The following is a 25,061-nucleotide window of genomic DNA, read 5'->3' as shown; positions in this document are numbered from 1 at the left end:
CCACTTCGTAGGACTGCCCTCCTTTTGCTCACCTTCAGTTGTAACTTAGGGTGTGACTGCAGCCGCCCAGGTGCAGCAGTAATATGCTCTCAGCTTTTTCCCTCCAGATAAGAGAAAAAAAACTAATATTGTGCAGCAGGCTGAAACTGCTCTCAAGATTTGCAGCTGGCTGAAGGCAGTTTTGGAGAGTCCAACAAATTTACAAAAAACGATGCTGATGCGGACCAACTGCAGGCGTGAGTATTCTTTACATCCCTTTTGCCCTATATCCAAACTTGTCTTTTTCTCTTTTTCTTGTTATTCCAAGCAGCATTCCTAAAAGAGCTGACTTGGTTTGATGTTTTGTTTTGGATTTTTTATAACAGAGCTTCAGTGGGCCTTTCCTTCCATGTTTACTGATATATCAAATATATTAAATAAATATAAAGTGAAATGGTGCGCATGTGCCAGAGCAGGCACCAAACCTTTGTTTCTCAGTTCATAGTAGCTGCAGCTCAGCCAGGAACTTAGAGGCAGTCTGATCATTTCTCAGATTCAGAAAGAATACCCTGTCTCTGAATGTATTGTTATCTGCATGACCGAGAAACAGTTCTGATATATTCTGTAATTTATTTTGTTTATACTTATACAACATTCTCCCTTCAAACAGATTCCCTGATTTTTATCATTGCAAATTTTGTAAGAAAGAGAAGGGCTTGTTGTTTCCCATCTCAAAATAGTATTTTTCAGTACTATAGAAATCACTTCCCACTCACTGAATCTAGTATGTCTAACAAAATATAGTACCTTTACTTCATAAGCTTGGTTAATAACATTGAACATAATCCAGAGAAGAACATACCAGTGGCTTATTTTACATTCCAGAATTTGTTCAGATATCTGGTTGCTTAATAACTCATGTTGTCAAGTTCTACTATTCTTCCATAGCAGAACAAAATATTTTAAGCCAATGAACCCAATCTTGGGTCTTGGATGAGTAATAGTACAGGGCAGAATAAACTGCAAATAAATGCAGTCCTTCTGTAGAGATGGGTGTAATATAAAATCACATTTGAGGATGCTGAGTATATATATGCTCTGTGGTTTGAGCATGTTAACTGTGAATGATAGGCTGTGTAGTTCAAGGAGAGAGTTATAGCATGAAAGCTGTTGTAAAACGTTGAATGCTAAATTAATGATGATAGGATTAATAGGATGTGTTTTAACAAGAGAGATTAAAAGAACAGCGAATCAGCCAGAAAGGAAGAGTAGGACTTGTAATACTGTATAGTTTGTCCAAAGTCTGTTATGTAAAATGCAATATTATAATGTTCTGCAATATAACTTTCCAAGGCTGTTGTTTTAAGTTCCACGTAGAGGTCAAGATCTAGATTCTTATTGTACTTTAAGATATTAATAAGAGATTATGCAGCCAAAATGGCTATTTTGTAGGACAACATACTTTACATGCCAATGTAGAAAATTTGTTATGAATCAATAGATGAGAAATGTCTGATTAGTCTTCAGAATAAATGTTTAATTGTTGATTTTGATTTCTGCTGCAGACTTATAGCAGGGTTTGGCAACTTCCTATAGGTTGAAAGTTCAACTTCACCAGAAGGGTGAGGCTGAAAAAGATGGCCTTTTGCTGGCGAAGCTGTGGCTTTTAAGGATAGTAATGTGATCATTTTGGTATTATTCAGTCTTGCTGGTTTGTTTCTAATATTCACACTTGTCTCTTCCTTGCTCACTCGTCTTTCTCAATGACTTATCTTTCTGTTACTTTTTCATTATCATCTCTCTTCGTCAACTTATCCCTTGCTTTTCTTTTCTTCTTTTCTTGTTTTCTCTTACACAGTCTCCCTTGTGATTTCCCAACAACTGATGGCTGTTAACAGGCTCTGGTGGATTCCCTGCCCTTTCATTTCAGCCAGCATCATTCTGCCACATGAGATTACTAGTTTCATTTGGATAGGGATCCTGCAGTAACTCTGTTTTGGTGCTTTGCAGATTGCCAGTCTGGCATTAAAGGCAGCCAGATATCTCATGTGCTTGGTGACCAAGCCCCCCAAAATTGCCAGGAAGTAAGGATGGCAGGGGGAAGGGACTAGATGCTTGTAGCTGCCAAAGATAGCCAACAGAAAATAGAAAGAACTCAATTCCTAACTATATCATAGTTATTGAAGCATCAGAAATCGGGCATAAAACAAAACTGTCAGGAGATGATGGAGAATACCATTTTAACATTAGGCAAATGTTGTATGAACTGCCTGCTAGGGATGAAGCAAATACTATTGACACAACACTATATTTAAAGAATGGTTACTAATTATCTTCAAGGGATAGTTGTGGGAGATGTGCGGAGAATAATGTTTGCCCATTGAGAGGAATATGAGGTAGAAAGCCAGAAACACAGGAGAAAATGGCTCTGAAGTCTCAAGCTGTTGTGTAGTATCCCCTTCAGATTTTTCCACAGACACTCTTAATAGGGTTGAAGTATATTCATCTAAGAGAAAGAAGCTGAGATGTACATGCACCCAATATATGACCTACCCAAACTTGGTGCCTTTATTTCTACATCCATAGGTATAAAGGAAGGAAGGTGGGGTAGCTTCTATGCTTGGGAAAACCAGCTGCAGCCAGAAAGTCTTCCCATTCTATTCTCCCAAGGATCAGCATAGCTCATGCTTTTTACCAAAAGACCCAGTAACTTCAGAAATGGATTCATTCATTCATCCATCCATCCATTCAGTCACAATTACAAGTAAGCAGTCATACTGGCATTCTAGCTGCCTGGTTAATTGAACTGCATCCTGGCATTTTCAGGAATGTGCTGATGTCAAGAGGCAGCCTCACCCCACCCAGTCCTCAGTTTACAAAAGGAAAAGCTAAGATGATGAATGGGTTTATAGAGGAAAAGGCAATAAGAAAATGGCAACCAGATGGAAGCAATTTCTTAAGACTGAAAGCAGGCAGACAACATGACTCTCAGATAACTGCCAGGACCACAAGCTTTTAGAGTGCTCAGAAGCAACACTCCTTAAGAGTGGAGCTTGGAAGCAACCAAAAAGGGAGCAACCACACTGAGGCAACATTTCATCCCAGCCAGCACAAGAACTTTTAGAGAAAGGTAGAAGTTGTATGGAGGATGGAATTAAGACCAGAGTAGCCTGTTGATGGGAAAGGTGTGTGCCACAATAAAGCATTGTGTACAGATCTGTTATGCTGTTAAATCTCAAATTCTTGGAAGCAAAGAAACCTTACAATGAGCACCAGGCTTGATTAATGCAAAATAAAATCAAAGATCCAAGTTGGTAATTCCTCTGTATGCTTGTATATTTATTGAAAATTGTTTGTTTGGCTTTTTAAATTATTGTATTATATTATATTATTTCATTTCATTTCATGTGTAAAACAATTTCTTGATTGACAGATAGACTGCATATGGATTTCAGTTGACATCACATTTACTATGGCTCAAAGCAAATAATCAAAATCAAAAATGTACTTGTGGTGGATTGAAGAAGGAGGTGGTGTAATAGACCAGGATGAAGTAGCAGTTTCCCAGGAAGGAGGGATCACATGCCAAGAAGGACATTGAGACAAGAGGCAACACAACCTAGAGCTGGATCCAAAAAACAGATTTAGGATAACTATTCCCTACAAACATCCAGGCTTAGAATAGTATAGGTTTATTCTGGCAAGATTTTGTCTATATGGTGTGAACAAATAAAGAACTGAACTTTGTCTGGATTGTTTTATGTCAATCTTGGACTGGGTTTGACAACAGCTTGCTCTTTAACAGCTTTATGTATGTGTGTTGATTTTTCAGGTGTTGATTTTGGTGGCATCACATGGTTTTCTGATTTTTCAGAACAATAAAAAACAATAAAGACCTTGATGATTCACATATTATAGTATAAGCTTTGTTGTTCCCATACTTTATTCCTAGTTATGATCTGTTCCAAAGAGATGAATAATTTATTGCTTTACACCTAACTGACCATTTTTATTACTATCACAGCCCTGTTTGATGTTAAGTCTGCTTTAATTGAAAGGAGAGGATACCAGCTCCATTTGCTCAATTCCAAGACTTTATATTTCAGCTGCTTGGAAATGTTGGTCTTAAAAGGCCTTATTAACAATGGGCATTTTCTCTTTTTATTAACTAAAACTAACATTCTAAGTATTTTATTTAAGAACAAGAGTGCAACTCTATTCACAAAAGTATTTTTCTGTATTTTTGGGACTTAGCCTAGATCCACATATTCACTGAAGAAAAAGTTAATAAAATGAATACATATCTAATTGGGTTACTCAGAACCTGCATACAGCTATGTTAAATTAAGCTGCGTCAGTTAAATAATATATTTTAATTTAAGCTATTTTATGCATTATCTGCTTATGAATTAGCATACCAATAATAATCTACTAAGTTACATATCATTCAATATATTCATGCATCAATTCATTGTGATTTTTTTCTTCTTGCCTTATTTGTTTTTTTTTTACCTGTTTTGTTCTATTTTTCCAGATTTTATGAAATTTGGAGGTTTTATCTTTGCATCTGTCTGTGCTTGGTATTTGGGGACATTATTGGCATATCTTATACCTCAAGATCCATTAGCATCAACATTTGACCAGTTACTTCCAGAAAAGCCAAAAAATTACAGTAAGTAATCACATTTCCAACATATAAGTTTAAAATGCACTGAGTTTTCATTCTGTATCTGCCAAAGAATGTCTGTGTTCTTAGATGCTACCCCAGCTTTGGATGGCTGAACTATGGATTAATGTAGGTACGTTGTCTCCTTTGGTTTCTGAAATCTTTGAGCATAGTCTGCTCATATACGCAATTCATGTTTAGTTAAAGCAAGTAGATGTATTGACATAGCCTTGCCCACCTTCATTACACTTCATTGGCTGCATCTTCTCAAGGACAACATACAGCAGGAAATGGAAGATGAAGGCAGGATGTACATATTTACAGATGTTGCAGTTTGACAACACTATATAATTTATAATCTTGCTAGTTTTTGATTTAGCAGGTAGTGCTTTATTTTGTTAAAGGGAAACTTATAAATCTTAGTGAACCCAATATAATTTATATTCTTACTCGTTTTTGATTTGTCAGTAGTGCTTTGTTTTATTAAAGGGAAACTTATACTTCTTAGTAAACCCAGCTTGCGATGTAACTATTGACCTAAATCTAAAGAGTGAAGAATCAAAACAGCTGAAACAGTGCAATTAAAGCTCAAATTTTGTACTGTAGCCCTCTGGATTTTTGCAGTTGAGATACAGCATAAATATTTAGGAAAAGAAGAGTAGATAATGGTTGGGAGGAATACATTGTTTTATTGGGCTGATCAAAAGATAAATTAATGAAATAAATATAACTGTAAATTGAAAAATTATTTTTAAAAATGCCAATAGACAAATATAAACATTCATTGTTGAAAAAGTTGATCAGCTGAAAATGTTCAAGAAAAAACTAAACTAAAATAAAATAAAAGCAATGTTAGGTATTCAAAAGTAATACTTTGAATAACAAGACAATTTCACAGAGAAAATATTCTCCAGAACACAGTCTGAAACAGGAATAAAAGTTCCCTAGCTTGTACCAATAAATAAGACCATGAGACTTTCCATTAAACACAAACATGAATTAAGACTCTTGGTTAAGTAAGATACTGAAATAGAATCTCTTTTAAGCAAAGATCTCCTTCCTTTTGAGAGATTATGTGCCATGATATTTGTATCAGCTCTTAGAGATTACTAAACTAGACTTTCTCCTACACAATCTGTTCCCAACTTAGCTCTTCAGGTGTTTTAACAGTGTATCAATCACCACTATAATCAAGCCCACTCACTTTGATTTTTCCCAACTTTTCCTCACATCACAGACTTATTGTGGTAGTCCTTCATATAATGTATCAAAAATATGATACATTATGAATTGGATATGAATTTCCATCCTATTGGAAATTGTGTTGTGTTCCACATTTTCTAGCACAGTTGGGTTTAAACCTTTACTGACCTTTATTCTGCTGCTTGCGATATTTCTGTAGATATATTTCCATCATTTCCTACAGTCTTCCAACAATGTCTGGAGAAATGATCCAATTTCATCTTCTGTTACTAGAAGTTCCCTGATATATGATATCTCTACTTTATTTACGTTTTTAATTTTAAAAATGTCCATTTATTCTTTATGTTTAGAATCTATGTGATTTTTTTACCGTTAAGTCACTGGCATATTAAGTTAGAGTTGTTATAGTGTACCAATAAAAATTTAATCATAATTATAGTGTCAAGATCTTGACCAATGAGGCTTTTCAGAAAAGATCTACAATAATGAAAATAAAATGAACAGATATTACTTAAACAAATTAATTTCCTATTAAGATTCAGTTGTGAATGTATGGACTCAAAGGTTACTCCTCTGTTCTTTATTATAGTGCCAGCCCCCAAAAGACAGAAATGTCACCACTGGTCTCCATGTTTGCCTGGGAATTATGCTTATCGCATAGTCAGTGGAGGTGGGAAGGAGAGATTTCCCCAAATCTGTTTTGAAGATAAACTGTAAGTATTTAAGGCCATGTTGACATTCCAAATAACCGAAATACTTTGACACTCAGTAGCTATTCTCACTATAAATTCTGGAAGATAAGAGCCCAGCTCTCCAGAAAGGAGGAGATCAGAGGTAAAGCTATATGATTCCTATAAATCACCAATCATTATTAAACCATAGCTTAAAAAATATGAGAATTTCATCTTTCAGGGCAAAGCCTTTCTTTAAATTCATGTGACTCTGAAGCTTCCATCACTCTATTAAAATAATTATAAAATACAAAGTCACACAACAATTAACTTCCTATAATTGATAATATAGGAAAAGGCCTGTCCTATAGTGATACCTTATATTTATTTCAATTTCAGACTCTTAAGTAAACAAGAAGGAAATGCTGGAAGAGGAATAAATATTGCCATTGTAGATTGTAAGTAAAAACCTCTAACTTAGGAACTAACCAATTTTATGCAAGCTGTCACTAGCACATGTTTTCTTCACTTCCCAAGCTCCCAACTTTGTAAAGGAGATGTAAGACATGCAGAGGAATTTCAGAAAGAAGAGAAATATCTTTCATTGACAGATACCATTAAATAAATATCTATATGTTCCTTTTTCGTTTTTGAAAAAAAAATGCTAGGGCTTCTAGGGGAGGTAAAGTGACTTGATGATGGCTCTTCAAAAGCAGAGCCAAGTACTATAGCAAAAATCAAGAAACCAGTGCAGACTTTTGAAGAATGGAATGAGAAAATAGTAGCCACAATATCAACGCCAGTAATGATGTCAGCTTCTATGGATAGACTTTGTTCAAAAAATGTTATTGAAGAAATGTCAGTTGTAGAACAATCTTTTTCTGATAAGATAGAGAATGTATCAAAAGGGGATTCACAACTGACAGGCCAAGGCAAGGATAGTTCATTAGATCTATAAAAATACTGGCTGAGGTTTAAAATTTAAAAAGAAAATACAAATGACACACATACACAAAATGACCTGGGTAATTTTTTTCTACTGGATTTACAAAAAGGCTTTTTAAAGCTTGGAAGAACGTTTTGCAATAGACAAAGAAGAAATGAAGGAGAAACCAAATCCTATGACAATATCAGAATGAACAAACTTTGCCTTCCAGAAGGCAAAGAGACAGTAAAATATACATAGTTTGGTCAGGAGAAAGAGAGTTAAGAAGGCTCCCCCCATTGATTCTCTGAATATACTGTACCTATAGTGGTGCAAATAGTTGTTTGAATTTGACATAATTTCTGCCTAGTGGTGAGGAACAATAAAGGAAACTGTTCAGAAGTAATTCTACATGTCTTTCTTGGTTATTGGGGGCTGACAGATATGTTGTTACTTCTAGCTACCCTTTTTGAGCTTTCTGCTATTAGCAGGCCTGAAAAGATAATGTTTTATGGATTTGTTACAAGAGATGGGATATGGGATAAAGAGATAAATGTTTGTAACTTTACAGCAATGGAAGAGTTATATTTGTTTATACTTGAGATGAAGGTTAGAAATTATTTGTTTATGTATTTATTTTCTCTTTGTTATATTCTTTTCTCTTTTTATATTCTTTTCCTTTCACTTTTTACTGCTTGTCTCTACTTATTTTAAGTTTGGTTTGTATTTTACAATTACAATCAAAATCAAGAACAACCTCATGTCTGAAAAGTTTTTGATCAGTGTGTGCTACTTGCTCTGACATACGCTAGTGAATCATGGATATAATCGATACAAAAGCTACGAATGGTGCAAAGAGCCATGGAAAGATACACGCTTGGCATTACAAGACAAGATAGAAAGACCTGCACGTGGATTAGAGAATAAATGAAAGTATATGATATCATCAAGCGAGTAAAAGAAATGGAAATGGGCTGGTCACATAGCAAGAAGAACTGATGGCAGGTGGACCAAGGCAGTCATAGAATGGATCTCACTTGATAAAAAGCATCCATGAAAGAGACCTAAAACAAGATGGATCAGGACTTCCAGTTTTTGTGTCATATTCCACAGCCATGCAGATTTCCACTTCCCACAGTTGATTTCATCCTGCTAGGGGACCCTAAATGGGTCTGAAGTTGCAACAAAGAAAGAGAGGTGCTCCGATGATCATGGAATGACAGCGGTCATTCTGTTCGATCTGGGGGAAGCCCTCTAATCTGACAGGAGAAAGGCTGGCAGCACACCTACTGCAGCAGAAGTCCAAGAGCACGAACCAAAACAACACTGAACAGCGTGCTTAGAACTGGTGACAGTATCGATCTTTTCTCCTCTACTCTGTAACTTGGGAAAGATCCCCAAAGTAAGAAAACCTCCAAAAGTGAAGGGAGGGGACTACACCCCCATTCCCCCATAGATGGAAGTGGCAAATTAACCTTTAAGGGGGAAAGAAATATATTTAAATCAAAGTTAAAATACTACAGTCTGGATAAACCTAGAAATAAAAAAACTGCTAAGATTATACTTTAAAGGGTTTTGATGAAACTATAAAAATAATAATAAATAATAATAATTTTTTGTCTGAAAAAGCTAGAAAACAAATAACTACTGACACCTAGTGGAGAACTAGAACATAGAACGTTAATAACACTGACTCAGAAATTGGCAAGACACCCAGAAACAAAGAATAATCTGTTCCCTTGAACTTTAATAATCCTCAGAAGACAACTGGTGGGAACAAAAAAAGAATACTGGGCCAGCCATAAGTTTAAAAAGTGTCTGAAGGAAAAGAAATACTTTGACTGTTGTCTAAACTTAAGAATTGCTTACAGAAAAAGAAAAACTTTGACTCTGGCTAATATTTTCGGGGAGAATCTACAGGAATGACTCAAGGTGGCTAAATAAACTGAACTGCAATTTTGACTGGTTGATAACTGACCCCTGAATAAAAGAACTGTTATAAAATGCTGATTTTACTGATGCCTTGACAATTGGAAATACAGTGGATTATAAAACTATATATAAAGATAAGAACTATTCTGAGTTTGGCTGGTTTTATAAGGCTAATTATAGAAACTATGGCACTGATGAAGGACTATTCAAAAGGGGGAGACAACATGGATATTGCATACTTATCAAAAAATGACAGAAAACCACATTTAATACTTACTCCTGAAGGACCTAGACTGCAATAGCAAAGACCTCCAGAAGCAACATTTCAAGACAAGACAAATACTTTCCAGGTGGAAATGTATGTAATGCTATGACAGATACAAATGACAATAGCTTCAAACAATGAGTAGATCAAAAATAACTTTGACAACATAAACGAGCACATCTCTAATCTAAACCCACAGTAAAAAAACACTCAGAAAATGATGGTAAAGAATGAACAAGCAAATCAGATAACAGAACATAAACTAGAAGAAAATGACTTAATCAGCAATGTTACAAATGAAGAGAATTATAATTTAACACAGATAGGAAAAAACTACAAAACTTTGACATAACAATAAAAATGGAAAAGATACTTTATTCCTCAGAACATCAAAATAAACCTGAGGATAAGAAAGAAGATTTAACAAAATGGATCATAGAACTGCCAGGAGAACCATTAGCGTTTGGGAGACAAAAAGCATATATTCTACACACTCTGTCTTCTCTACTCCCAACAATACTTACAAAAATACAAGAACTTCCTGGCAAGCAGAATATATCAACCTGGAAAGCTACTTGGCAAAAGAAAAAGGCCAGAAACAGATTCAAGAGATTTGACTCACTCTATCAAATGGAGTATTACACAAGCAAACACTTGTTTAAATACAGTTAAAAAAACAGATAACTTTGGATATAAAGGGGCACTACAATAAGAAGGATAAGAGATATAAGTAATATATTATTCTTCATAATATATAAAATGTAAAAATATTGAGATGATATATGTGAATGAAAAGTTTGAAATTTAAAGGTAAATTAGACTGAAGAGAATTAGGACTAAGGAATGACTGAAATACTGAAGGGAAATTAAGCGTAGATAAATACCTTAAAAATAAGATATATAGTGATTTAACAAATTAACTTTTACAAATGTAAGTGAAATATAAACTGATCAGAGAAGATGTTATAGGTAGATGTCGTAAGATAGATAAGCAGTATAGTATTTTTATAATGCATGAAATATGAAAACATTGAGATAGTGTATCAAATGGAAAATCTGGGTATTTAGATGATTAATATTGAGCAAATTATGACTGATAAGAATTGTTTGAATATTAAGGGGAAATTAAGCTTAAATAAGAACTATGAGAATAGGATATATGGTGAACTAATAAGATGATTTTTAGAAAAATAATACAAGTTGATAAGAAAAAGTCATACATGGATGTTATTATTATTTGTACAAACATGAAAAAATGTTTATATTTAACCATTTATGCATTGAAAATATTAAGAATGATATTTGTTTAAGGTTGAAGAAGGAGAATACTATTGGGAGAAGGGAAGATCAAAGAAATATACTATTAATTAATATACTAAATTATGGAATTACAAAAATTAATTATTATTGACTGTTAATTACTATTGATTGGGTTTTTTTCAAAATATATGAACCAAGATAATACGCTGTACACTAGGTACTAAGGATTCTTATTGTAAAAAAACAATAAAACATTTCTTTAAAAAAACACAAGATGGATATGTTCCAACACCCCTAAGGTCACATGATTGTGATCTGGTACTTGGTAAGCAAATCATACTTGTGGTGGTTGTAGCATCCTGTGGTCACATTATTGCCATTTGCAATCTTCTCTGCTGGCTTCCCACAAGCAAAACCAATGGGGAAACTGGTAGAAAAAGTTGTAAATTGCTCTGGTAATTTTCCTTCACCCAGTGGCAGCTACCCCAGCCCCATCACCCTTGCTTCTCACTGGCAACCGGTGCACCCTTGTGCACCCTCACCCACCTGGTAGCAGCCAGTTTTGCCATGCATTCATGGCACCTTGGCAGCCACAAATGCGCCTTGCATGAGCTTCCTCACTTGGCAGCATCCACCTCCAGCCATGTTTGTGCCATGCTATGCTGCTCTGGCCACCCACACACTCTCATACATCATCTCTTATCTGGTAGTAGCCACTTCCAATCTTGATGTGCTTGTGCCATACTAACCACCAGTGCACCCATACATACCCTTCCCCACCCAATAGCAGTCACCACCACAGTGTTCGCATTATCCTAGCCATCCGCACAATTTCCTTCACCCAGTCACTTACCTGCCCACTAGTCTGCTTGTGAGCTGCCTGGGACTTGCAGCCTCAAGCTGGCTTCTTCATTTACTTTGGTGTTGGAAGCTAGTAGGAAGTTGTGAGGAACTCATAATTTTAATGACCGGTAATCTTCACTCAGTGACAACGAGTATGCTGGGATTACCGTAATTAAGTGATTCTGTTATGTGACATCTTGCTTTACAAGTACATCACTTATGGATGGAAATCCCAATTCTAATTACTGTAGTTAACTGAGGGCTAGATTTAAATATAATAGAAGTGCAAGATGTCCCAGTCAGAAAACTTGCTTCTGTAATTAAGTGTCCATTTGGCTTTATAGGGATTTATTCAGCTTTCTAAAATATACTATATAATACAGGGATCCATATAAGAATAAGGGACAGGGAACATGTGACAAAACATATATCATAGTGCAAATGCTACCCCTTATATACTTAGCTGTGACATCATGACATAAGTGCAAAAAGATGAGTAGGTCATTGTAACAGCATGAGACACATTTTGTCATTTTACGTGCTTGTCTCCTCTGTGATTATGTATGTGTTGTATATTGGGATGACGTCTGAGAAGATTGCCTCATTCTTAAAATGTTATTATAAATTGTTTTATTTATGTTGCATGGATTTTGGACATATAAAAATTTATATCTCTTTTTCTGATGATTGTAGTACTTATCGTCAGCTGTCCTTAAAAGTTTGTTCATCAAAACAGGACTTATATTTTATAAATAATAACAGTGCCATGTGCATTCTAGTTAGACTGTATAAATCTGTGGATTTTTTTCACTGTTAGAGCCAAGTGGAAGATGAGCAAAATCAATATTTTGCAAACACAGGAATTGAACAACATCTTATTAAGGCTCCCTACCAGCCCATATAAAGAAACCAAATATTTGGTTTGCAGCTTTTTGAATGTAACACTAAAATAGTTTTCTATTCTATGTATTTCTCACCAGTTTTCAATACATGTACGTATTGTTTCTTTTAGATAACACTGGAAAAGTTGCTGCTGCAAATTATTTTGACATGTGGGAAGGAGGTAAGAAGCTTAGCTTTTGTTTAGTATCAGCTTATGAGTTCAGTATCTCTGTGATCAAGTAAATCTGAACGATATATGTAACATGCATTACATCTGCAACCATGCACTTTTGGTTATGATCGTGGATATTTGATTTGGAGTGTTTCCTGACCATATAACTATAACCTGCTTCATTTACGGGACTTCTCAGAGGAACCAAATGACATCATCATCATTTACTTGTAAACTATTTTTTCTATATAGGAAAGAGATTAGTAGATCAGGTACGATTAGCAATCAGGTACGATAGGTTCCAATAATACAGATGTAAAACTGGCAAGAGTTCAAGTATTCTAAGTGGAAATAAATTAATTTCACAACCCAGTTTGTAAACATGTTGATAGTAAATATGCTAGCCATTGCCCACATGCTCTGTGTGGTTGGGCTGTCTATTTGTGAAAAAGACATGAGATTATTTTATGATAATATAGCACAACTAGCCATTAAAAATATTATGGGCATTTTTAATATACAAAAACATCATTTTCTACCAGGTAAATATCAGTCTCAAAATGTTGGAAGAGAGAGAAGTGAGGAACAGGAAGGGCAGAATATTGCTATGATTTTGAGCAGACTGTTTAAACTATTCTAAATTTACCTGGTAGTTGTTTGGATGGTTAACTAAAATTCTATTTTAGAAAGTGTTTCCTCTGTTGCTCCTTTGCCTTCAGTGGAAAAGAATTGGATGAAATGTTCCTATTTTTTCATGGAATGGAATCTCTCTACCAAATGTTATTGTTGTTGTTATTTTAAATTACCCACATTGTTTACAACAGGATAGGGAACATTTTGGTAGCCAGGGGTGGCCAGGGGTGGTGGGGAAGGTAAAACATGTCAAGGGGTATGACACCATGATCAAAACCTCTGCCCTCATTAACAGTTATGTATGTAAACATGATTTTAAAAAGCAAGGATCTAATTTTGCCCATCATCATGAATTTTGTTTCCCTGGAGACACCCATGTGGATAAAGGCCACATTTATCATTTTGGGTTAACTGAATATTTCAAAGTGAGGTGGAGTAGTATGACACATATGGACATGGCTAAGGGTCTGAATAACATTGGGTTTATGTGGGTTTTAAAACTGTAACCTGCCTATTTTTATGGCTTATACTACAGTACAAAGTTCATGTATTTGTCAGCTCACAATAGAGGGTTCTCAAGGGAAGAGTGATTTGGCTGAGGTAGCTCCTAAACCAGTGGTTCTCAACCTTTTTAATGCCACGACCCCCAACCAGTCGTAAGTCGAGGACTACTCAACCGGTCATAAGTCGAGGACTACTCAATTGGTGCAGCACCGTTTGCAGAATGGGACTTTTGGCAGGCTCAGCAGGGCAGAGACAGCCTGGACAATTCCTATTGGCTTTTGAAAGCCAATAGAATTAGACTCTATTCAAAAAAGTCTATTCTATTGGCTTTCAAAAGCCAATAGAATAAAAAGGAGTAGCACAGCTAAGGAAAAGGGTGGACTGCGTTGTTTGGCAACCCCTGTGAAATGGTCATTCGACCCCAAATGGGGTCCCGACCCACAGGTTGAGAACCACTGTCCTAACCAATGTTCTTGCCTAGCCTTTTAAAATAATATCAATATTCTTAATGGTATTACATTTTAATATTGTTACTCTATTGTTTTTTGTATGCTTCCCAGAATCACATTCTCTGAGATGGGTAACCATATAAATATGATTTATAAATAAATAATAAATTAGTGTAAGCATTTTTGGGGAGGAAAGGGAGGAGCAATGAGAAAACATGGATTGTGATCACAGACTTGTGAGTCATGGAATTAGATCCAGCGTTGGGATGTAAATAGAAAAGGCTTGGGGCTATATTAAGCCATAATCATGCATCTTTTGTCTTTTTTGTTATTGTTATTTGTACTGAAAATATATGAAAACAAGGCCTCTCACCCATCCCTGATTTAGAGAGTCTCCAAATTATCTGGAGCAGGACTGGAAAGGGGAGATTGCCCTCCCATCTGTGGAAACTAAGATGTGGTAGCTTGGATCTCACTTCTCAGGATAAAATACAATTGAGGCTTTGATAGGAAAATGTTTCACTTGTAACATATTTCTCTAAGGGATTTTTTCCCCCCACCAACAGAATTCTCTAAACCGATGATTGATTTTATTAACAAAGCTCCACAGAAATCTCTAATCTTTATCGTGACCCACGATGATGGAAGTACAAAGTAAGTAAGCAGATTTAGACTTCTATTCAGTTTTACAAACCTACAAATACACAACAATTATCAATTTATGATCAGTTCTACTCTTCAGTTTTGCCAAATACACATTGCTATGGATTTTCTGTCATAATTAGAAGCTTGTTTCTATGACACAATTAGGTAATCTTTTAAACACTGCCTTTTACTCCAAAGCCATTGCTTCAAATGGATATCTAAGACTTCCCATTTTTGATATTACATGGTAAATTCCATAGAGATATTTACTAATACATATACTACGTTTGCTACAAGGCTACCAACTGCAGTAGTTTAATTGGACAATGTTATTAATAATGTTATTTCATTATGTAAAAAGTGTTAATACTCCAAATTATTTCTTGTATATTTTTGTTATATCCTTTATAATTTTGCTCATTTGCACAAGTTTGAAGGAAGGAGTTAAAAGAATGAAGAACTTGAGCTTCATGACTGTGGCCAGGGGGGACCTCTGCCCAGGTTCGCCTGGTGCACCAGTTGCGGCCTTATCTGGACCGAGAGGCTTTACTCACAGTCACTCATGCCCTCGTCACCTCAAAACTGGATTACTGTAATGAGCTCTACATGGGGCTACCCTTGAAGAGCATTCGGAGGCTGCAGTTGGTTCAGAACGCAGCCGCGAGAGCGATTGTGGGCGCGCCAAGGTACGCCCACGTGTCACCTATCCTCCGCGAGCTGCACTGGCTTCCTGTGGGTCTCCGGACGCAATTCAAGGTGTTGGTTATCACCTTTAAAGCCCTTCATGGCATAGGGCCAAGTTACTTACAGGACCGCATACTGCCACACAGTTCCCAGAGACCGGTGAGGTCCCATAGATTGGGCCTCCTTCAGGTCCCGTCGGCCAGACAATGTCGGCTGGCGGGCCCTTGGGGAAGGGCCTTTTCTGTGGTGGCTCCGACCTGGTGGAATCAACTTCCCCCCGAGGTTCGAACAACTCCCACCCTGCCGGCCTTTAAGAAAGCCGTTAAAACTCTCCTGTTCCGGCAGGCCTGGGGCTGATGTCCCCGGGGGTGGGGGGCGGGACATGATCGGACTTGCGGTATGATTGAATTATTTTATTGTTTTATTCTCGATGATTGTTTTAATTTTGTACGCCGCCCTGAGTCCTTTGGGATTGGGCGGCATATAAATCAAATAAATAAATAAATAAATAAATAAATGACTTAATGTTTCTTGAATCTTAAGGTCTCCTGGAGATCTGATCATGGATTATAGATTCTAGTATTTGAGCAGGGTTTCCAAGCTACAGTTAGTTTCCTCCATACATGTTGCTACTATGACACTCTCAACTATAACAAGCACCAGAGGGAGCCAGTTTTGGGAAAGCTATCCTACAACTTCTTTCTGGCCCTAGATAATCAGAAAGTGGCTCTGCCATTGTATATTAACAGGAATAGGTCATAATAGCTGCTGATTTTCCTTTTGAATCAAGTTTTTCTCTTACTTCTTGCAGATTAAAAGAGGATGGTAAAAAAGCAATAGCAGAATTGGGAAGTAAGGAAATACGGAATTTGAAATTTAGGTCAGGCTGGGTCTTTTTAGCTGCAAAAGGTTTTAAACTACCAGAAAATATACAAAAGGAAAAGGTAAGAATTATTTAAATGAATAATTTAATTTCCCAAATAAGAGTACAATCCTATGATTTTTGCATATGATAGATGAGCCAATGATGTTAAAATTAAATTAAAAATTTTTAATTAATCTGTATCTATTTGCTTAACAGCCATTGAGTTCTACTTAACTCAGGCTATAAAACAGAATGATAAACTGACAGCAACTCAGAGGGCTGGATTATCTCATCTAATGCTGAGGCCCTGCTTACAAGTGTTCTTTTTTTTCCTTTGTGGCTGGGATTAACGATGATATTCCTTAGAAGAGCAGAATTGGGTTCTTATTTTGTTTTGTGTTAATATTTGAACAAATCAGTAATTGAAAAATCTGTGTTCAAAAACCTGTCTTGTGCTGGGATTCTGTCTCTCCAAATACACTTAATATGGGAATTTGATTTAATATATTTGTCAAAAAGATACATTTTGTGGTGTGTTTTAATCCCATTCCACATCCTTTGTTTATCAAATAACAGAAAAAATTCCTTTTATAATGTATTATGAAGCCATAACATTGAATTACAATTTGTATGTATCTTTTAAAACAGATAATTCATTCTGACAATAGTAAGAATCGATACAGTGGATGGCCAGCTGAAATCCAGATTGAAGGCTGCATTCCAAGAAACCTAACCAGCTAAATTCTAATAGTGACAAAATGGCATACTGCATATTTACTTATATGGAATTATCTGCCCCAAAGTTGGCTGTCTAAAGCTGTGGACAAAAAAAATATTCTAGATAAAATCAATTTGAAACACTAGATTCAACTGCAGAATTGGTTTTTACCATGAATACTGAATAATTGGAGACATGTTCCTCTCCCCCTACACCTGCTCCATCTTTTCCTTTCAGGATATTGGGCTGCAACACCTATCATTTCCAGCCATCACAAAACCAAATAAAGCTGGATTTTTGGAAATTATGATCTTAGGTCATTTGACACACATCAGGCTTAGAAAGGTGAAAAAGAAAAGTATTTTCCTGTTGATGTTTTATGCTGTCTCTTAGAAAAGAATCATGTATTGGAAACAAAGAAGTGTCCTACAAATATGCATTTGTAAAGTTGCTCTCTGTGGTGTATACATGCCAAAATGCTCACTAGAGCTAAAAGGAGAGCCTCCATACACCCAGTTTAAGTGCCTCTGGTTTGTGGGATGACATAAAAGTTGTTGTTGTTGTTGTTAATTGCGAAGTCATGTCCGATCCATCGCGACCCCATGGACAACGTTCCTCCAGGTCTTCCTGTCCTGTACCATCTTCTGGAGTCCATTTAAGTTCACACCTACTGCTACAGTGACTCCATCCAGCCATCTCATTCTCTGTCGTCCCTTTCTTCTATTGCCCTCAATCTTTCCCAGCATTAGGCCCTTCTCCAATGAGTCCTTCCTTCTCATTAGGTGACCAAAGTATTTGAGTTTCAACTTCAGGATCTGGCCTTCTAAAGAGCAGTCGGGGTTGATCTCTTCTAGGACTGACCGGTTTGAACGCCTTGCAGTCCAAGGGACTCGCAGGAGTCTTCTCCAGCACCATAGTTCAAAGGCCTCAATTCTTTGGCGCTCAGCATTTCTTATGGTCCAACTTTCACAGCCATACATTGCAACTGGGAAAACCATGGCCTGGACTATACGCACTTTTGTTGGCAGGGTGATGTCTCTGCTTTTTAGTATGCTATGTCCATGGGGTTTTCATGGCAAAGATACTGGAGTGGTTTGCCATTTCCTTCTCCAGTGGATCACATTTTGTCAGAACTCTCTGCTATGACCTGTCCATCTTGGGGGGCCTTCACGGCATAGCTTATAGCTTCATTGAGTTACACAAGCCCCTTCGCCACGACAAGGCAGTAATCCATAAAGGGGGACATAAAAGTATGCCCATGTAATTTGCCTTGTCCCAAATACCAGATTTTTACTTTACCATGAAACAAGATGAGGGGATGGTGCTTTCTTGACAACTTTCCTTGGCACAAAGAAAGATTATTGGTGGATTTCCTAATGGTAGTGTAAGAGGTAATATATATATATATATATATGTATGTATGTATGTATGTATGTATGTATGTATGTATGTATATATATATATATATATATATATATATATATATATTGCTTAATAACATTTAGTCTTAATAATCTTAGCTAAAATTTAAGGAGTGAGTTTAACAATTATAAACTGGAGTAAGTTGAACTTTTAACAGTAGGAGCTTTGGCATATGCAAGATAGTTGTTGTGGTACCTATAAGTAGGTCAACAGAAGTTAGACATAACCGCAAGCAGAGGAAACACAAAAATAAAGATAAGAGCTTATGCCAGCAAAAGGTTATGGTTAAACGGTACAGGTACAACAGGTGTAAAGGGCTTTTTTCTGGGAGGGTACAAATAAAATTTATTCTGTTTAGGTGCTTCGGATTAGGTGATCGAGATGAGCAGGTGAGCTGTTGAATGCGATAGGGGTGGGGGAGGAACCAGCTTCATGTGAGGATATAAATATAAGCTTTTAAAATTTATGAGTGTGGCTTTTTCTCCTTCATGAATTAAGTCCACCAGCTTTTGCAAAAGCTTTATTTCAATAAACTTTGTTCCTGGAATCCCAAATGAGTTTGTCTTTGAAAACCTGAGCCACGTTCCAAACGACTTGAGGGCTCATCTGGCATATCCAAACGGTCCCCAGACCCCAGAGGTCACCGCCCCCACAGGAAACAGGCACCACATCGATTTTGATGGTTTCCAGAGGGCAATGACAACCGGTTTGGCACCCGTGAGAACCCAGATGTCAAATAGTGGATTCCTGGACCAAAGTTGGTCAGGTCATTCTAGAAATTGATATGGAGGTGAGTCATATATCCAACACCAGGAAACTCTGTGCACAGACCCAGGTAAGAAAATAAGGGAGTTTTCACATTTACCTGGGTGGCTGGGTGGGTAGGTCAGTCTGAGTCTGAGATCTGTGAGAATGTGAATGAGATGCCCCGTGGGCCATTAGGGATGGCAAGGTGAAATGAGAATGGACTCCTGAGTACGCATTATCATACTTCCGTGAGGAAATTGGCCAGAAACGGAGAAAGTGACTTGGTGAAGTGAAAGGTGGTCTCATTAGATCGGTCAGGACCTGAGGGATGAACGGTAACCATCCATGGGTAATAGACTTTCCAAAAAGGATTGAGAGGAGGTGAAGAGGGCGATAGATAAAGTTTCCATACCCCCTAACAGTCACCTTGGTAAGATCCTGGCTAAATGGAAATATCCTCCATATCATAGAATGGAGAAAAATTTAGATAAAGACTTGATGATACAATATTGTTATTTTATTTGGGGACAAAAACAAATAGACGAGGGAACACAATGGCTAAGATTAGGTAGTTTTAATTTCTTTCTGTGTCAGTCTTTGTATGGTTATGTATTGAATAAGAAAGATAAGACCCCTGAGGAGCTTAATTGTGCCCTCATTTGGACACCAGATAAATGGCCTCCAGAGACAGACTATCTGTTCCTAAGTAAGCAACCTGAACAGGTGGAGAATAAATCTGACAAAGAAAAAGAACAATTAAAGGAACCGGAACTAATAACAGAAGAAAGAGACAGAAGGGAGAGAGAAGACTTTAATATTACTTGCCTCCTCCCTATAACCCCCAACAATTGCCTCAGGTTTTACCTCAGGCTTTACCCCAAGTCTTGCCCCAGGCTTTGACTCAGATTGTGCCTCAAGTTCGGCCCCTGGAACAACCTGAACAATTAAGAAGAGAGAGAGGTGTAGGAGAGATTTGGACAATTTCCCTCTTGCAAGTGGTACAACTGAAACTGAGCGTGATTTGAGACAGCAAAGAAGAATCAAATTGAAGCAGTTAGAAGATATTGAGGTAGAATTGTTTCCATTGAGAGAGAGAGAGACTAATATGAAAGGGACTTAGACAATTTGCCTTTTGCAAACTGTGAAATGGAAACAGACAATAGTCACCAACATCAGAGAAGGGAAAGACCAAGAGATTGTAATGAACTAGAAGAAAATAAACTATGCCCCTTAAGGGAAGTGGCAAGTGGTGTGCACGGAAACTTTCTCTGGTGGGTTATGTCCAAGACCTTTTAAGAAGTAGTGAAGTCAAGATGCTTAAAAAAGAATTAAAGAAATTAATAGAGGATCCAACAGGTGTAGCAGAACAACTTGACCAGTTACTAGAACCCACATGGGATGAACTTACTTCCATTATGAAAATTTATTCAACCCAAAGGAAAGAGACCTAATTAGGAAAGCTGCCATAAGAGTATATAACAGGGAGAATGGAAATAATGCTGATGGAGAAAGAAAATACCCAATTGCTAGGCCAAATTGGAATAAACAATGTACTAGCAGATAGATAAAATATGGAAAACCTTAGAAACATGATCATAAAGGGAATTAGAAAAACAGTACCAAAATCCCAAAATGTTTCCAAAGTGTCAGAGGCTAGACAGAAGAAGAATGAAACTCCTACAGAGTTTCTGGAAAGACTAAAAGATTTTATAAGGAAGTACTCAGGACTGGATCCTGATGAAGAAACCACCCAAGTCCTTTTAAAACTTAATTATGTTGCCAACAGTTGACCAGTTATAAGCAGAAAGCTGCAAAAGATTGATGGGTGGTCTAAGAAGTCTATGAATGAGCTTCTGGAGGAAGCACAGAAGATGTACTTGTGGAAAAAGAAAAGATAGGCCAGAGTGGCAGAAGGGAAGTAAAGGAATGGATAATAGAAAGAAAAAACAGGAAAGTTGCTTTTAAGTTAGTTCGCACAGACATGTGAATTGCATGCATTAAAATTGTTGGGAGCAGGGAGACTGCCATTAACGTGGTCAGCTCAAATGTATAGAAAAATGAAAAGTAAGAAAGTGGGAGGTGGATGTTGCCAGATGGAAGACAGATGTTGTAATAGCTAGGACACAGAAGCAGCCACTGAAGGGGGTGTTGCAAGGGATGGTTGATACTTTTTTGAGGGGGAAAACAGGATGGCTGTATTTATACTTTAGTTAAACAAATCTGTGATAAATATATATGTAAACAAGTAAATAAAAAGCTCTATGACATCTAGTGGTGAGGCCATTTCAATGCTTTCAAATTGATTTTAAATTACCTCAAATGGGGGAAATTCCACAATATGAAACTAATGACATGTTTATAAAGAATTAGATACTGGGGCTGTCTTTTGCTTTATCTGTTCTTAGGAACAAAGGACGGCTGGCACAGACACCCCCACCTGACTTTGTGGTACATCATTTCCAACCAGGACAGTGGGTGTTAATCAAAACCTGGAAAGAGGAAAAACTCCAACCCAAGTGGGAAGGACTATTCCAAGTACTCTTAACCACTGAGACAGCAGTCCTCACAAAAGAGAAGGGGTGGACTCACCATACCAGAGTGAAAGCCAGCACTGAACCAGTTTGGACCATAGAACCCAGTGAGAATCCTCTGAAATTCAAAATTCCCCAGTGCTCTCAACGTGGTTGAAATAGGGGAATTTGTGCTCATTGGGGCATTGGTCATTGTATGGTTGGTGGTTCTGTTCTTCTTTTGCAAGGAAGACTGCATCCAGAATACTGAACAACTACCTGATGTGCTGGTTCTGTGATTGCAGGTGTTGGTGTAACTGTTGTTGTACCCATTGTTGTGATTGTGTTGTGATATATATAATTCAAGAAAACTTAACTCCCACACAACATAGGCTTTTTCATTCTTTCTGTGAAGAAATGATAACAAAAATTGAGATCCCAACCATAACTATGAATCTATTTATTGATTTGGCTGAAAGGCTAGCAGACTCCCTAAATGTCACTAATTGTTATGTGTGTGGTGACACTAATATGGGAGAACAATGGCCCTGGGAGACAAGAGAGATAGACCTCTCTGGTATAGCCAAGATGAACCTCACCTGGACATCACAAGATAGACCTTCTTGGTGGACTACCCAAACTTCTATAATAGGTGAAGTATGTTTTATAAGGGAAGCCTCTGCAGACTTCCACACACCAGTAGGACAGTTGGTTTATGAAAATGGAATACAGACAAATGGAACAGTACGAGGTAACCCTATTAGTAGTTGATGGAGTGGTGAAAATAGAACTGAGCCCTCCAACCCTTTTGAAAATATTACTCAATTGAAGGAACTATGGGATAGCCCAGGAAATGTTTCCCTAAGATGGAAAGCACCTGATGGGATGTATTGGATTTTTGGTAGATATGCTTATGCAATATTCCCCAAAGGATGGAATGGAGCCTGTGTCTTGGGTGCAATTAAACCTAGTTTTTTCCTTCTCCCAATACAAGGGGAAAAACTAGGAATCCCAATGTATGATGAGGTAGGTCATAGAGAAAAACAAAGTATATAAATATCAAGTCAAAAGAAATGGGGTGAAGAAGAATAGCCTCCAGAAAGAATTATACAAGTATATGGACCAGCCACCTAGGCAGAGGATGGAATGTATGGTTATTGAACCCCAATATATATACTTAATAGGATAATAAGATTGCAAGCTGTATTGGAGGTTATTACTAATCAGCTTTAGATATGCTTGCTAAGACTAGTACCCAACTATGTACAGCAGTATATCAGAATCACTTGGCTTTAGATTACTTGCTAGCTAAAGAAGGAGGTTTGTGTGGAAAATTTAATCTTACAAATTGCTGCCTCCAAATAGATGACCAAGGTAAAGTAATAGAGGAAATCACTGCTAAAATGAGGAAACTAGCTCATGTACCTATACAAAAATGGACAGGTATCTCAGACATCTCTTGGGTAGGTCAGATATTTGGGGGAAGGATGGAAGAAATGGGGCCTCATTTTGTTTATGGTAGTGGGTGGCTTCATACCAGTTCTAGTAAAAATTATTCAATATTCAATTGAATGTATGCAAGTGATTTTGGTACAGAAATACATGCAAAATGGAGAAAAATTGCTAATGATGAGAGTAAGAGGTAAACAAAAGAATGCTGAAGAAGAAGTAAGTTTGTTGCGATTGTCTGAATTGTAACAATTTCTAAAAGGATCAAAAGAGAAATGGTGGATTGTAAGAGGTAAAATATATATATTAGAAATTGCTTAATGACATTTAATCTTAATAATCTTAGCTAAAATTTAAGGAGTGATAAACTGGAGTAGCTATCAGTGAAGCTTACAAGTCTTGGGATCATGTGACTGCGGGACACAGCAGCCATCATAAATTCATACTAGTTGCAAAGTGCTCAGATGGTGATCACACATAACCACAGGGATACTGCGATGGATGCGATGAAGACCAGTTTTAAACCTACTTTTTCATTTCCATCTTAACTTTGGGTCTTTGGATGAGCAGTTGGAAATCAAGGAACCTGTAATGACTGTGCATTTGCAAATTATGCTGGATAGAGATCTGCTCCTACGCACAATAATGCCAAAATGATTATAGTAAAAGTGCATTGTGATGCCACAACAAAAGTTGCATCTTTCTGAATTTTCATTGTAACGTTGTGTGAAAGTACCTCTGAGGTAAAATGTTCAGCATATGTTGACACATTTCATTATGTGTGTGGCCCCCACCTAATCCCTCAGGGTGATGTTTGGGATGTGTCTAGAATAAGAAAAGCTCTCTCAGCAAAGGAAATCTTTTTCCAATAGAAGGTAAAGCAATATGAATTCATAGAGCAGGAGGTGGAGCAGAAGTTCCTCCAAAAGTTTTGTGGATTTGTTTCAAATCTGATGCTAAAAAGACGAATGTTTTGGAGCAGGACCACATGGGAAGAAGATAAGTACAAAGCTTTGCTATGGATGGGCAATCTGGACCGTTCAGTGGAACAGCTTACCTTCATAAGTTGTGGTTGCTCCAACACTGAAGGTTTTTAAGAGATTGGACAGCCATTTGTCTGAAAAGGCATAGGGTTTCCTGCCTGAGCAGGGGGTTGGACTAGATGACCTCCAAGATCCCTTCCAACTGTTATTCTCCTATTCTGATCGCAGCTCTTGAAAAGCCAGCTTTGCTCTGAGTAAAGAACCGCTAAATTTACAGGGTCGTTCTTGAAAAGTCGGAGAGCCGATGCAATACCGTAACTAAAATACGAATTATGCCTCTTTAAGAATTCATAGTGGACTAAGCAAATTGCTACTTTATTATTTTCACATTTCTTAATATTTAATCATTTGGTTTATTTACCTTTAGCAGTTTTTAAAATACTTTAAAAAATACTAAACACGCGCAAAGCAAAGAATGAAGTTATTTATTGCTAATCCTTTTGAGAGAAAGGAATATTATTGGAGCTGAGGTCTCGAAAAAGAAAAAAAAGTGGTTTTTCGGTTTCGTTTTTTTTTTCTCCCTTCCTCGCAAGTTCTCAGAAAATGATTCAACTCAGCTGTCGGAAACGAAACTCGCTCTCGAAGGGAGCGAGC

General features: G+C 37.0%; 1 protein-coding gene across 1 annotated transcript; it reads left to right on the top strand.

The window, feature by feature from the left end:
- Nucleotides 1-17,603, top strand: FAM3B (FAM3 metabolism regulating signaling molecule B). Its single transcript, XM_039369258.1, has 8 exons — nt 1-236; nt 4,514-4,651; nt 6,438-6,561; nt 6,919-6,977; nt 12,757-12,807; nt 14,951-15,038; nt 16,525-16,657; nt 17,227-17,603. Exons 1-8 carry the CDS (start codon nt 212-214, stop codon nt 17,317-17,319), a joined length of 711 nt encoding a protein of 236 aa, XP_039225192.1. The 5' UTR covers nt 1-211; the 3' UTR covers nt 17,320-17,603.
- The last annotated feature ends 7,458 nt before the right edge of the window (nt 17,604-25,061 follow it).

The sequence above is a fragment of the Crotalus tigris genome, unplaced genomic scaffold (assembly GCF_016545835.1).
Source record: "Crotalus tigris isolate CLP2741 ecotype Arizona unplaced genomic scaffold, ASM1654583v1 scf7180000017601.7605149639:7615979, whole genome shotgun sequence".
NCBI classification, from domain to species: Eukaryota; Metazoa; Chordata; class Lepidosauria; order Squamata; family Viperidae; genus Crotalus; species Crotalus tigris.
The sequence above is the reverse complement of the archived record's forward strand: the minus strand, read 5'-3'. Positions and strand labels throughout refer to the sequence as shown.